Raw genomic sequence first — 13,898 nt, forward strand, 5'->3', positions numbered from 1 at the left:
TGCCTCTGCAGAACCGGGAGTCCTGGGTCCCGCCTCCACAGACCACGCCCCCTGCGGAGTTCCGCCCCTCGCCTCGCCTCTGGGCTCTGGGGCTTGAGCGTCTGGGCTTGGGCGGAGGACAGGTAGCATCGGCTCTAGGATGCGAGGGCCACTTCCTTCCGGGTGGGGGTCAAATCCTCGAGAAGCCGAGCCATCCCGTTCAGCCATCTGCCCCAAATGGCTGCCCCACGGGGCGCAGGCCGTGGCGACCTCTCTAGGAGGCTCCAGAAAACCGGCCACATCGCCCCTCTCGAGTGCAGAAAGCCGGCTTCCCCCGGCCCACTGGGAAATGCCCGGCTATCCTCCCAACCAGGGCAGCTGAGGGCAGGAGCCGAGCCAGAAGTGCCAATAGACCAGTGGAGAGCACTCTCGCCTGACTATCCATCCATCCCACCCGGCCCCAGACTCTGCGCTGCACACTCGCGTTGGGGGGGGGAAGAGGGGCTGCGCAGTCACGCGCACACCACACTTGCGCTCACAAGCGCTCACGGCTTTCACTCTCCGCCCCGCACACCTGTGCTCCGCCCCCTGGTCCCGGGCCGGCGACAGGCTAAGGCATTTGGGAACCTAGGGCGGCTGCGGCAGCGCCCCCCATCGTTTCTCTTTCCCGAGGCTAGAGTTGTCCAGAGCCTGCCACCGCTCCCAACCAGCCTGCATCCCTCTCCATCCTTCCCTCCCCCAGCCTGCCGCGGCACCGGTATCTGCAGCTGCAGCCCGGAGCCGGTGAGGTGGCAAAGGGGGAGGGGAAGGAAGCAAGGGATGAGCACCGGGAGGGCGTCGAGGGCCCTGAGCCGGACTAGGAAGCCCCTGGAGCCAGAACCGGAGCCGGAGCCGGAGCCAGAACCAAACCACCGGTACCGGGTTGGGCAGGTGGTCAGGATGGGAGGACCCGAAAGGAGAGGGGTGCTGGAGTACAGGCAAGGGAGGGGACTGCAGAAGCTTGGGTCAGACCGGCGCGGAGGAGGTGCGGACACTGACTCAGGCGCGATTCTTGCGCTGGCCGCTTGAGAATTCCGTCCCATCTCGCTCTGCAGTGTCCTTGGGAGGGACGGAAGTGCAGGACAGTTGGAAAAGGGTACACTGTGGATGTCGAGGAAGAGGGACGGGGGTCGTGGAAGAGGGCTTGCACAGCCGCGGTTTGGCACCCCTGGCCCGGACCAGCACCTATGGTCCGGACAGCTCCCTGTTTGGATAGTGGGTGGGGCTGGACCTCCGAGGCTCTCTTGTTTCAGATCCTGAGGATGGCATTCCTATCCCTTCCCCATCCCTAGCTGCAGCCTCCTAACCCCAGGAGGCGCCCTGGCCCGCGCTCGCCCCCCAGGGCCTCATGTCGGAACCACAGCCTGACCTGGAGCCACCCCAACATGAGCTGTACATGCTCTTCCTGCTTGTGCTGGTCTTCTTCCTTATGGGCCTTGTAGGCTTCATGATCTGCCACGTACTCAAGAAAAAGGGCTACCGCTGCCGCACGTCCAGGGGCTCTGAGCCTGATGACACCCAGCTCCAGCCCCGTGAGTGAGGAGCCTAGAACCTGGCTCAGTCATCTTTCTCCCTTACACTTCTCCCCACACCTCTGTCTGCCATCCTGGCCAACAGACCCAGGCCAAATCCCAACCAAGCCTTCAGAAGGCCTAGTGATGCTTTCTTGAGTCAGCAAGTAGGGTGACACCACCTTGAAAGCAAGGCTAGAGACGGCAGCATGAGTGAGAAGAGCCCATTGACAGCGATGTTGGGCTCTTATTAACTTTCACATCTTTTCTGCTCTGGTCTCTGAAACACTTTCTCAGCATGATAGCAAACAAGCAAAGGGGTATGTCTTGAGCAGTAAACCACAGAAGCCACCTCATAATGTCCTCCAAAGCTAACTCATTTCCCAATTCCTTGCCAACCTCTTTCACCCTTCAGCTGAGGACGATGACATGAATGAGGACACAGTAGAAAGGATTGTTCGCTGCATCATCCAAAATGAAGGTGGGTGTAAGCTGGCCTGTTGCTCCCAGCTCCTTGACTTTCTCTTGCCCTGACCTCCACCTCCAGTGACTCTCTCTTCTTTCTCCCCTCAGCCAATGCTGAAGCCTTGAAGGAGATGCTGGGGGACAGTGAAGGAGAAGGGACAGTGCAGCTGTCCAGGTGAGCTCGAAACAAGGGCCAACATGACTTAGCTTGCCTTGGAGCATGCTCTCTCCTTCAGCACAATCCTCTCCTAGTCTCCTTGCATGTTTGGGGTAGGGAGAGGGCAAGATTGGCTACCCTACAGGAAGAAAGTTTTGTTGAAATCTTTCAAACCCTACCTCCTATCTGGATATCATCAAGTCTAACATTCATCCCTTGTACCACTCCTCTGGGTTAAGCATTGCCCTTTTTAGAAAACAGCCCTGGAAGGAAGAACGCATGGTCACTACCATCTTAATATTGAGTTTATTAGAAAAAGACAAGACAAGAATATTGAGACCTGGGGATTGTGGGGCATCTGGAGGTTTAAGGAGCACACTGAAAGAACAGCAACGAATGGGAATGTCACCCCTGCTCCTTTCCTCGCTACTGTCCAGTGTGGATGCCACCTCCAGCCTACAGGATGGAACCCCCTCCCATCATCACACAGTGCACCTGGGCTCTGCAGCCCCTTGCATCCACTGCAGCCGCAACAAGAGGCCCCCACTTGTCCGTCAAGGACGCTCCAAGGAAGGAAAGAGCCGCCCACGGCCTGGAGAGACGACCGTGTTCTCTGTGGGCAGGTAAGCACAGAGTGCCCCAGGGCAAGGGAGGCTGAGGTGGGAGACCCAATGATCAGGCACCCGGCTCCAGAGGTGGGCCCCAGCTCTTTTCTCCTGGACTGTGATCTACAGTAAGAGTCAGGTTACACAATGTGCCCCACAATCTGAGGTGTCCCCTGCCCTAGCCCAGAGGGAAGTGGCCATCAAACCCAGAATGTCCCTGGTTGGAGGGAAGGGCCAAGCAGCCTCTGAGTTGTGGTCCTAAGCCCCAGTGTTCTCTTCCCTCCCAGGTTCCGGGTGACACACATTGAGAAGCGCTATGGGATGCATGAGCATCGTGACGGCTCTCCCACAGACAGGAGCTGGGGGTCTGGTGGTGGGCAGGACCCGGGGGGCAGTCAGGGGTCTGGGGGAGGACAGCCTAGGGCAGGGATGCTGCCCACTGAGAGCCTGCCCCCTGAGAGGCCACAGTCCCAGGCCCTCGCCAGCCCCTCAGTGCAGAATGGAAGACTCAGGGACAGCAGCCTAGTCCCTTGTGCACTTGGGGGAAACCCTGGAGCCTCTGCAGAGCTGACCTTGGGGGCTGGAGTGAGGGTCCCAAGCCCAAGGCTGTCCAGTCAAGAGGCAAAAGGACAGCCAAGCAAACTAGACACCTCAGATCACCAGGTATGAAGTCATGGCCAGGGCTGCAGTGGGCTGCGGTGGGCTGTGCTCTTATTGCACCCTACTCTGGGGATGGGGGTGCACTGATATGACCTACATCCTGTTCTCCCATTGTTGACTCCTCTCTCTCAGGTGTCTCCAGCACGGGAAGCAAGGGGTGTGTGAGGTGAGTCTGCCTGGGCTCCAAGTCAAGTAATCTCATCCTCCCGCCCCCTATTTATACTACCTAAGCCCTTAGGCTCCCTATACCCACAGGGTAAAGTGAAGGCTTAGCCTTTGCTACAGATTCCTTGGTGTGGTGGTAGGGAGTGAGCATGTGCTCCAGGGGATAGGGAAGGTCCTGCAGCCCCCAGGGAAAACGGCTAGAACACAGCTTGAATAGGAGGTGACACTGTTACCTTTCCTCCCTTCCAAGCCTCTTTCTTCATTGCGCTGAAGGACTATTGGCTGGCAAGGCCAGGGGGTGGGTAGGCATTAAGCCCTTCTCCTCCACTGGACAGTACTGTCCCCCAGCTGAAAGACCAGTCCTACTTCTACCTGGAGTTGCATGGTCTCAGGCTGGGCTATCTTGGGAGAAGCCTATCCCCGACCCCTGGCCCTTAATCTCTTCCCCTTCCCCTGCCTGCCAACAGGTCACCTGACCCGCCTTCCCCATCACCTGGCTCCATATGGTAGAGCGTGGCAGCTGGGAGCAGGCCCCTGCCCTTGGTGGGCCCCTAAAGCAATAGCACCTTAGGCCCCTTGCCCTCTTGGCACAAGAGGCCCAGGCCTTGGCTTGGGCTTTGTGCCCTTTATTCACTGTCAATAAATCCGCTCAGACCATTACAGTTGCTTCGCATACTGGCTCCAACTCCTTCTGACAGGTCTGCCCCTGTTCTGGCCCCCAGCATCCATGGTCCTGGAACCTGGAGTGGGATGGGTCACAGAGCCAGAGTGGAGATATAGATGGGCCAGAGCCACTTAAGACTTTGGGGGATGGGGTCCAGCCCCAGAGATTTCAGGGTATTTCACCACCCTGGAGATGGGGTAGTGGCAGAAGAGACAGGAGTAGTTCCAGCCATAGAGATAGCAGGAGGTCTAATGATGGAGGAAAAGAAGAGTGGGTTCCAGCCCTAGAAGTGGGGAGAATGGAAAGTGGAGAGAGTCCAGCTTTTGGCTATGTCACTCCAGATCACTGAGGGGTGATCTCTGACAGCATGGAGAAGGGGCAGCAGCAGCATTCCTAGGGGTCAGTGATCCCCCTGGCTTCAGGTGAGGGGATCTGGGTGGCCAGGATCCGGGGCTTTAGCCGGTGGGGGAGGTGGCGGTCGCATCTGTAGGGAATAGACTGTCAATGCTCCAGAGATCTCCCTTGAGGAAATCTATGTCCCTTCCCTCAGCCCTGAAGACAAAACAGGACAAATTGGAATGACCCCTCCCCACACAATCTCCTCCAAGGGAGGGACCCTTACCGGCCTGAGTCGGGGCACCATCATGTCCAGGGGTCCAGAGCAGTCTAGGTCTTGGTCTGGAAACAAGAACCATAAGTCAGTCTTCAGACTTTGTTTTGTTCACTGCTATATCTTCAGCACTTGCGACAGTGGCATTCTGTAAATATTTGTTGAATTAATGAATAGTCACCAACCTGGGACATAAAATCCATCAATCTATCCATCCTCAACACTTACTGGACACCTGCCGTATAATCAGCCCTGCTCAGGGTACCAGAGGAGAAGAAGTGGGATCCACAGCACCCTACTCCAAATGGCTGTAAGGAACCCAATAATGAAACACCAACAAGCACAATGAAAGACTGAGTGCTAAATCATTCAAAGTAAACTATGAGTGCTGCAGGAGTGGGTACAGAGCATGCTCAAAGGGATCCAGGATCAAGGCGGGAGGCTCTGCAAAGAAAGTGTAAGTACCGGATGGCTTTAGGGAAGGTGAATATTCTAAGAAGGAAAATGATTACACAAACCAAGGTGTTTGCAAGATTCAAAAACACTAAGAGGAGAAAATGTGTATTGGGAAAAGACTGGCTAATTTTAAAAATAATGAGAAAACAACTACTGCTTGCATGCTCACTACGTGCCAAACACAATGCTGGGCACTTTACAGACATCTTTTTAACTCTCTTAACATAACTCAGTGAGAAAGGAACCTTTCTCCTTACTCTGTAAAGGCCCAGATAGGTTAAACGTCTTGCCCCAAATCACATACAAGGAAGTCACAGAGCCGAGTCTGAACAGTGAGTCTGGCTCCACAGCCCAAGCAAGCTCTTCTCACCATCATGCTTCAGTGAGCCTGATGGAAGAGGTTCCCAAGGGCGGGAAGAGGAGCTAAGCGTAACCCAGGAGCCCCGAGTTTCTGGGGTAGGAGAGTCAAGCCTTATTCCTGCCCCTTCCCCTCCCAAGTCCTCTAGTTTCCTCTACTCACCTCCAGGCAGGACAGGTGTGGGGGGCCCATCCAAGGCAGAGATGGGTGCAGGAGGAGAGAAGCTGGGAGGAGAAGGGGATGGCAGCATCTGGGGATGAGGGGGCGCAGTTATTTCTGGCATCTGGGAAGGTTTCCCCAGTTTGTCCTTTCATCCCATCTTCAATTCCTGTCCCATCACTCTCCAATCCGGAGAGAGGCCAAATGTTTGTCTCTGGGTGGGAACTGTAGCTTATATACATTTCAACAGCCAATATGTATTGACACTTATTATGCCCTAAGGATTCTGTCTCACTTCACATGCACCAATTCATTCCTCATCACCATCCTATGAGGTAGAGATTTTTATGGTTCCTCTCTTAAAGGCAAGACTCAGGGTAAGCCATCTATCCAAAACCGTGGACCCAGTTAGTGGCAGAGTCCTGGCTAGAGCCCAGGTCTCCTGACTCCCATTCCTACACTCTTCCTGCTGCATTATAACAATAGGTACCATATTTTATTTTACTTTACTTATTTATTTTGGGGAGTGGGGGAAGTACCGTATTTTAAAGCACTTCTTGTGGGCCACTGTGCTAAGAGCTTTACCTCCATTATCCATAATCAGGATAGTTAGGCTGCTGAAGTAGGTATTACTATTCCTTTTACATGTGAAGAAATAAGCTCAAATCACTGCCCAAGGTGACACAATAGAAATCTAATGAACTCGGATCTATCTAGCACTAAAGTAGCACCACCAAACTCTTATTAAGACTGCCTTGGTTTCCCTTTTCTCAGTCCAGCTAAAAGAGATGGGGAGGCCCAAGCCACCACAGGAGGTACAACTGGGGAGGGGAGGGGGCATTAAAATGAATATGGGGCCTTGCTGGGGTAGGAGAGTCAAGCCAGAGGTGCCTGGGGACCCAGGGAGCAGGAAGCCTTACCTGTTCAGGATCTGAAGATTCAGGTACCCCTGGGGGGCCAAGAAGCTCCTCCACCAGCAGGGAAGGAAAGACCCCAACATGGCCCCCAAATTCTCCCCTCCAGAAGCCATCATCTACTCCATCCTGGGCCCGGGGCAGCAAGCGGATGAGTGCCCCCTCGGGGAAGCTCAGTTCCTCTGCGCTCTGTCCCGTGTAGCTGTACAGGGCACGGGCCAGGAATGCTGCAAAAGCCCAGGAGAGATGGTGAGGGTAGGAGGTGGCAGTGGACCCCCAGGACCATTACACCTCAGGGTCACAACCACTCAGTAACTCTTCTCCATAACCAGCATCCCAACCCAGGATTTTCTTTTCTTACCTGTGGGCTCTGAGGGATTGTTGCTATCGTGGCTGCTCTCAGGGAAGAAGAGGTCTGGGAAGTTGAGATAACGCTCAGGGACAAAGCCTACCTCGCCATGCTGGTTCCGAGCCTGCTCACCAGCAATGAGAACAGATAACGGACTTGCCTCAGCAGTTCACAGCCCTGGCCCTCCTCCACTTAAGCTTCTAGTTTTGTCTGTGGGCCACAGAGTAGTTCCTCCCACTGTTCCCACCACCCAAAGTCAGAGCCCAGGGTCCATACCCACCTTGACCCATTCGTCGGCATCTCCTTCCTCTATAATCTCCAGCCACTCGCCTTCTGTGATAGTCAGCTCATCCTCACGCCCTGCCTGGGCCCCACAAGGAAGGATTCAGGACTTAGTGGTCCCCCATCCCTGCCCGTCTCAGGTTCCCACCCCCATTCACACCTGATAGCCAAACACCACATGTGCAGAGTACGGGAGAGGCCTGGTGGCCAGGGCTTGGGGAGCAGGCTCCTCAAAGAGCTCCCCTGTCTCCTCACATTCCTCAAAGTCAGACAGCTCAGCATCCTCAGCCTGGGGAGGTGGGGCAGAGAACAGACATCACTGTCACTCTCAAGTACCCACTGTATCTCCCCCTCCCTCCATTCTACCATAAAGAACTTGGTGGATCCTCCTCCAAAGTAGTACCACCTATCCATTCACCAGGTATCACAAGCAAAATTACCACAAGCATTGTTACACTAGCAATGGCCACAGAGTTAGAGTACTGCGCACTTACTCTGTGCCAGGCGCAGTGCTAAGTATCTTATGTATATCGTCTCATTTAATCTTCATAATAACCCAGTGTTATTTTGTAAAACTATTAATTTCATTTTACTTATGAGGAAACTGAGGCTCAGAATGTCACTTTCCAAGATCCCACAGCTAATAAGTGAGTGGCTGGTACTCGAACTGCTTACAGTCTGCCCTCGGAACCTTGGCTCATAACCACCATCTTATATTTGTAATACAAGTTTGTCATGAACACTCTATGCTATAAACTATGCAAAGAATTATACTTAAATGATTTCATTTAAGCCTCAAAACAACTCTTTGATTTAAGTGCTGCTATGATTCCTTTTATAGTGTTTGCCCTCCACTGGGGAGTTTTACCCTCCTGGGTGGGTAGGGAGCAGAGGGAGCCCACCGTGGGAGAGAGGTCCCTCTGGGACAGCCGGGCCTCACTGAGCCGTCGCTCCTGCTCCACTTCATCCTGGGCCTGGGTCATTGCTGGCTTCAGCCAGTGCTGTACATCCAGGCCAGCCCCCTGCAGCAGGGCCAGCCGGGCAGCCCCCTTCGCCTGGCTCACCTGGCATGGGGAAGAGGGTTCAATCAAGGCTATGGCTGGGCCTGCCTTCATGAGGTGAGTGGAGCCTTCCCATATATGTCCACCCTCTACCACAGCCTCCCCTCACCCTACCATCAGACAGAGGAGTGTAGGAAAGTGTTACCTGAGGTGGTAGGATCTCAGTGGCCCCAACCCCAAGGGCTGTGCCTTACCTGTGCCCGCCGGATGTTTTCCCTCACTTCCTGCAGCCGCTGCTCTATGCCTGGAGCCTCCCGCTCTGGAGCTTGCTGTCGCCTCTGCTCCAGCCGTTGCAGGACCTGGTTGGGAAGGCAGAGGACAAGGGCAGATGGAGATATGGGGCATAACTTACCATGGACCTGGCACTTTGCTAGTGGCTTCACCGGCATTATGTCATTTCATCTTCCCTATGAGGTGGATGCTATTATTAGACCCACTTTAATGATGAGGAAACTGAGGTCCAGAGAGGTAAAGTCACTCCATTACTCAGGGTTACATAACTAGGAAGCAACAGAGCGGGATTTGAACCCAGGTGGGTCTAGCTCCAAAGCTGTGCTCTTAACTACTATGCCACACTGTTGGCTTAAAATACCATTCCTTCCTCTCCAGCCTGCAGTCCCAAGACATCCTCAGTGACTCCGGGATCCCCATTCTCAGCTATTCTTGTCCACCCACAACACCTGCACTCCCCACCTCACCCGAAGCCCGTGGTTCTGGATCTTGTAGTCTCGGGCAGCTCGGTTTGTCCAGCGCTGAACCTCTTTCTCCAGGTCACTCTTCCCAGCCACATCTCCTGCAACCCCCTCCAGCTCCAGGGCACATACCTGAATGAACAGGGATACTGTGAAGCAGACCTGATGCTGCTCCTTTTCTATTCCCCGTCCCTCTAGTTCTTGTCTTTTTTTCTTCTCTCTGTCCTGACATCCAGGGACAGGGAAAAAGAGGTGGAAGCACACACCTATGTCCATGGACACAGGTGTGCGTTCATGTGAACACATGGACATAACGAGTCCCAGAAATGGGATCCAGGTTGAGAGGCAGAAGTAGAAAAAAAGAGAATAGTGCAGTGGCCATAAAGGTAGAATGAAGTGCGTTAATTTGTGTCCTGGTAGGAAGGAGGTAAATTGGAGTTCTGAAACCCCCTCTCCACGGTTTAACAGTCGCTAAGTTAGTATCAGGACAAGAATAATGGGCGAGAGACCTAAACTACAGTGCTGTTTACATTTAGCCTTGTTCCAACAAGCAAGGAGGTCTCACCTGATCATTCCCTGCTGGCTGAAACTTCTGAGGTGGTGTGGGAGAAAATACTCCAGGCTCTTGCAGAAAGAGCTTCACATCCTGCTCCCAGCTTACCTGGGGGTTGGAAGAAGTCACAGTCAGTCACACACTGGCTCCCTCTCCAAGCCTATCCCCTCTAGGAACAAAGAGGACAAATGAGAAGGAAAAGGGCAGATGTGCAGTGGGGTGGTCCGTACTGGGAGAGAAGGAAGAGAGGATCTCTGGGGGGCTCTTACAGGGCACAGCCCTCACCTGGGAGGTTGCCTGTGCTCCATGGCGGGCATGCTCCAGGGCCATTTCTGCAGCTTCCAGCTCAGTCCTGCTCAATAAGGTTAGGGGGTCCCTCAAATGTTCCAAAAGCTCACTGACCAGGGCCTGGAAAGAACCCCAAGATACTGACACCACCTTTCCCCTAGGCCTCTACCACAGAGCAGGCTCTCTGTCTAAATTTGGATGGGTAATGGGCATGAAGTATGGGGAAAAAGGAAGGAATAAGTCCTTATTGCTTCTAATAATAGGTCCTCAGTGTGCACAGCACTTAACCATTTAAAAAAGCATTTTCATGTCCATTCTCTTCCTTGAGCCTCATTAGTCTTAAAAAGTAGGCACAGCAGGGGTTATCCCTGATGAAGAAACTAGAGTTCAAAGGGGTTAATGTTCTACATGAGGTCATACAGCCAGCTAGAAGCAGAACCCGAACCCAGGTATCTATTTTCTACCCACTCTAAGCAGGCTAGGTTCCCTAGCCCCACACAGCCTGCTGGTGGTAGGGAGCAGGGAGAGGTCCTCTCCTCCCTCCCCACTGAGAGGCAGGGGGATCTAGACTGGGACTGGCCTTGAGCAGGGCTGGCAGTTCCTCCTGGTAGTAGTGGTCAAGGTGAGCATTGGTGGACACCAAGTTGAGCAGGTACTCATTGCGGGCTGCTCTCAGCTGCTTGGAGTACTGGGCTGACTGGGTAGTCAGCTAGGAAGGGAAAATAAGGTATCAATAGGGAGTCCTGGACCCCTGGAGTCCTTCCAAGGCCAACCCAGCTCCAGAATGGATTCTCTCACATTATTGAGATGCCTGACAATATACTAAAAATTTTATATACTCACAATTCCTGCTCAAATACCTCTAGTGCCATCTGTATACATTTAAAATAATAACCCAACTGTTCCTTACCGTGGTCTACCAGGTCCAACAGGAGCTGGCCCCTGCAACCTCTCTGACCTCTGTTCACAGTGCTTGTCCCCTTATTCACAGTGCTCCAACCACATTGGCCTCCTCTGAGTTCCTCGAACCTATAAAGTTATTCCCACCTCAGAGCCTTTCTACTCACCATTTCCTCTCCCTAGACTGTTCTTCCCCTAGATCTTTGCATAGTCAGCTCCTTCTTGACACTCAGCCTACCTGTTCAGAGAGGCTTTCCCCCTAATTTATATCCCCTCATTACCCATTATCATAGCACCTTGTTTTATTTTCATTTAGTCTAACTATTTATTTGTTTGTTTACTATCTGTCTCCCCTCATCAGGCTGTGAGGGCAGGAATTCCATTAATAGTGTTCTCTACTGTATCCCCAGTGTTTAGAACAATGCTTAGTACACAGAAATTCTCAGTAAATACATATTAAAGGAATGAAAACGAAAGGTATTATTTTTACTTTATACATGAATAAAATGGGGCTCAGAGAGATCAAGTTAAGCAAGGTCACTCACCAAGCAAGTAGAGAAGCTTGGATTCATCCCAGTCTCTCAGACTTATGCCCCTGGGTTCCAAACCACTAGACTAGTCTGCCTACCTCTTCCCTGCCCCGACTCATGCCTGCATCCCCGAACCTTGGTGCTAAGTTTCTGAAGACTGGTGCGAGTGTGGAAGAGTCCATGATCACTTCGGTTCAACCTGTGCCAGCAAGGGAAAGGAGTCAAGGTCAGGCCTGGCTGTGGTTCCTTGGCACCACTGCCCTCACCCCCACTCCAAGGTGTACTAACTCACTATGACCTCACCTGGCCTGGACATCAGCTGCCTTCTCCTGCGCCAAGGCCCACACACGTTCCCGCTGCCCATACAGCTTCCGACTTCGGCTCAGCTCCCGGACAGACTGCAGCACCTCAGCCTGTGCCCTCTGGAGGTTCTCTGCTCCCTAGCGGCATGGACACACAGAGTCTTGACCCAGACCACCTCCAGCCTCGAGCCAGCCCTTCCTTCACCCCATCCACTGAGCCATACCTTCCTAAGCACCTGCTCCTTGGCACTCCGCCCTGTGCCTCCTGCCAGGTCACGGTATCGGTCAGATGCCTGGAGCCGGGCTTGGCCCCCAGCCACGGTGGCATCCAGCAGACAGCGCCAGGCACCAAACACCATCCTGCCTCTCCCCAGAGAAGGTCTGTATTGAGGAGGGGAGCACTCCAAAGCTTCACAAGACACCCCACCCCCTAACACCATGGGAGACAGAGTGTTTTCCCATCCCCTTCATCTGGGAGCCCATCAATCGATCAGCCCATTAGCTCAACCACAAGGATCACTCATGCTCTCCACAGTGTCCTTGCTCGGTCAGTTCCTCTCCCACTGCTGTGTCAGCTCTACCTGAAGCTCACATGTCCTCCCCCCTCGCTGGGCCTTCATCCCAGCAGCATCCTAACTGGGGTTGAGCTCCTCATCCCTTCTAGGTCCCTTGGCCTCTCCCTCCATGGGACCCACCTGCTGTCCATCTCTCCACTCCGGTGCCCTTCCCTCTTCAGGAATGGCCCAGCCAGTTTCTGGAGTGCCTGGTGGGAAAGTCATCACAGACCCAGTTTCCTTTCAAAGACTCCTCCCAATTGGGAGAATACGGGATCAGAGTATAATTATGCTATTCACTGGAAGTGTATCATGTGCTTCTTACTCTATAAGTGCTTTATATATGCATTAACTTATTCCACCTTTTATAACAACCCTACATGAAGGTACAGTTATTGTTATTCCCATTTTACAGAGAAGGAATTGAGGCCAAGAAGAGTAAGCAGTACATTGTTCAAGGTCACACATCTAATAAGTAGCACAGCAGGGACTTGATGCAAATCTGCCCTACTAGGATTTGCTCTTGGCCAGAACAGGTGTGTGTGTGGTGGGACATTGCTGGTGGTGTAGAAGAGACCAGAACAGAAGGGAAGGTCCAGAGAAAGTTGTCCCATACCTGCCCATACTCCCGTTCAATGGCAGCCCTCTGCTTGCTGTAGGATCTGTGGAGATTAGGACGGTGGTATTACTGGTTGGTCTTTTCTCCCACTCCCAATCCTCTCCTCAGCCTGGGCAAGACGAAGGGGGAGAGAGGCCTAGAATGTGACTACACCAGGAGGGAATGAGACTGAAGAGAGAGTCCTTGCGATCACCTCACCTCACTACTCAGAGCCTCGGTAGGATCCTTCCCACCCCTGAGGGATTGGAGGTAAAGACTGATGGGGACTTGGGTACAGTGTCCACCAGCCTTCCAATAGGTCTGGAAAAGGGAGGGGGGAATTATGCCCTAAGCTTGATTGTAGGGGTGGAGGGAGTGGTGTGGAGTCAAGGGAGTTGAGGGAGGGTCCCGGTGTGTTATATGTTTGTTGCGATGGGAGGAAGTATAATTCCTATCTGGTATCTGGAGAGGCAAGCGTGGGATGAGGACTGTTAGTGGGCAGGATGGAGAGTTCTTCATCCCAGTTTCCCGCCCACCCCAAGATGTACCTCGAAGGTACATCTTCGCAACCGCGAAGATTTGGGTATGTCGAGGGGTCAGGGGCTACCTTATGTCTTCTAGGAGATCCGCCTCCCTCTGCTGACGGGTCTGGAGGATGCTCAGCTGCTCCAGGAAGCGAAGCTTCACCTCCTGGGCTGGCTTCACCTTAGGGAGCAAGAAAAGGATTAAGACCCCCGGCGCGGAGACCGGAAAAGCACTCCGCGCAGGCAGCGGTGAGGAGGCGGGATCAGGGAGGGGCTGGGCTGTTTCCTCGGTTACTTTGGGGTCAGGCCCTGACCCTTTCCCACTTCTCGTCCCCCACCGCGACTCCAGTGCTTCTTTGGTCCCCACCATTCCCTCAGCCCGCCAGAAGTCCCCATTCCCAGGCAAAGCTCACTTTTCGGGGTGGCGGCTGCATCCCTGCTGCGGCCCAGGCAGCGACTCGACTCCGGAACTCGAGGAAGCTCCGCCTACGCTGAAACCCCGCCCGGACCCGCCCGGCTCCGC

The 13,898-nt window shown here is 53.7% G+C and overlaps 2 protein-coding genes across 7 annotated transcripts; one reads left to right on the forward strand and one right to left on the reverse strand.

Annotated features, from left to right (window-relative positions):
- Nucleotides 1-58: 58 nt before the first annotated feature.
- Nucleotides 59-4,241, forward strand: RELL2 (RELT like 2). 4 transcript variants are annotated; one of them, XM_039836387.1, is made up of 9 exons: nt 59-122; nt 657-893; nt 1,311-1,550; nt 1,945-2,010; nt 2,103-2,169; nt 2,589-2,774; nt 3,044-3,419; nt 3,549-3,582; nt 4,049-4,241. In XM_039836387.1, the coding sequence occupies exons 3-8, from the start codon at nt 1,367-1,369 to the stop codon at nt 3,579-3,581; spliced, it is 912 nt and encodes a 303-aa protein (XP_039692321.1). In that variant the 5' UTR covers nt 59-122; nt 657-893; nt 1,311-1,366; the 3' UTR covers nt 3,582; nt 4,049-4,241. The 4 variants fall into 4 exon arrangements, with proteins under 4 accessions (XP_039692321.1, XP_039692323.1, XP_039692322.1 ...); XM_039836385.1 differs by lacking the exon at nt 59-122 and having other exon boundaries at nt 223-893; XM_039836388.1 differs by lacking the exon at nt 59-122 and having other exon boundaries at nt 222-893; nt 3,044-4,241.
- On the reverse strand, nt 2,439-13,897 carry FCHSD1 (FCH and double SH3 domains 1). Of its 3 annotated transcripts, none has more exons than XM_039836381.1 (20): nt 13,789-13,897; nt 13,459-13,556; nt 12,870-12,915; nt 12,395-12,462; nt 11,924-12,059; nt 11,701-11,837; nt 11,533-11,596; nt 10,548-10,676; nt 9,965-10,087; nt 9,692-9,787; nt 9,133-9,258; nt 8,629-8,733; nt 8,276-8,437; nt 7,534-7,662; nt 7,372-7,455; nt 7,104-7,215; nt 6,749-6,969; nt 5,832-5,919; nt 4,868-4,923; nt 2,439-4,729 (listed from the first exon to the last, which is right to left on the reverse strand). In XM_039836381.1, exons 1-20 carry the CDS (start codon nt 13,807-13,809, stop codon nt 4,664-4,666), a joined length of 2,067 nt encoding a protein of 688 aa, XP_039692315.1. In that variant the 5' UTR covers nt 13,810-13,897; the 3' UTR covers nt 2,439-4,663. The 3 variants fall into 3 exon arrangements, with proteins under 3 accessions (XP_039692315.1, XP_039692314.1, XP_039692316.1); XM_039836380.1 differs by having other exon boundaries at nt 11,924-12,080; XM_039836382.1 differs by lacking the exon at nt 2,439-4,729 and having other exon boundaries at nt 4,868-5,003; nt 11,924-12,080.
- Between the last annotated feature and the right edge of the window lies 1 nt (nt 13,898).

The sequence above is a fragment of the Pteropus medius genome, unplaced genomic scaffold (genome assembly GCF_902729225.1).
Source record: "Pteropus medius unplaced genomic scaffold, Ma_sr-lr_union100, whole genome shotgun sequence".
Taxonomy (NCBI): Eukaryota; Metazoa; Chordata; class Mammalia; order Chiroptera; family Pteropodidae; genus Pteropus; species Pteropus medius.

What these genes read in the sequence shown, in the direction of transcription:
- RELL2 (XM_039836387.1), top strand. Translation starts at nt 1,367, where the DNA reads ATGTCGGAACCACAGCCTGACCTGGAGCCACCCCAACATGAGCTGTAC. An exon ending in GGGACAGTGCAGCTGTCCAG is followed by an intron (nt 2,170 to 2,588) that starts GTGAGCTCGAAA and finishes GCTACTGTCCAG; the next exon opens with TGTGGATGCCACCTCCAGCC. An exon ending in ACCGTGTTCTCTGTGGGCAG is followed by an intron (nt 2,775 to 3,043) that starts GTAAGCACAGAG and finishes CTTCCCTCCCAG; the next exon opens with GTTCCGGGTGACACACATTG.
- FCHSD1 (XM_039836380.1), bottom strand. Translation starts at nt 13,809, where the DNA reads ATGCAGCCGCCACCCCGAAAA. An exon ending in AGGAGCAGGTGCTTAGGAAG is followed by an intron (nt 11,838 to 11,923) that starts GTATGGCTCAGT and finishes CCATGCCGCTAG; the next exon opens with GGAGCAGAGAACCTCCAGAG. An exon ending in AGCCAGCAGGGAATGATCAG is followed by an intron (nt 9,259 to 9,691) that starts GTGAGACCTCCT and finishes CTGTTCATTCAG; the next exon opens with GTATGTGCCCTGGAGCTGGA.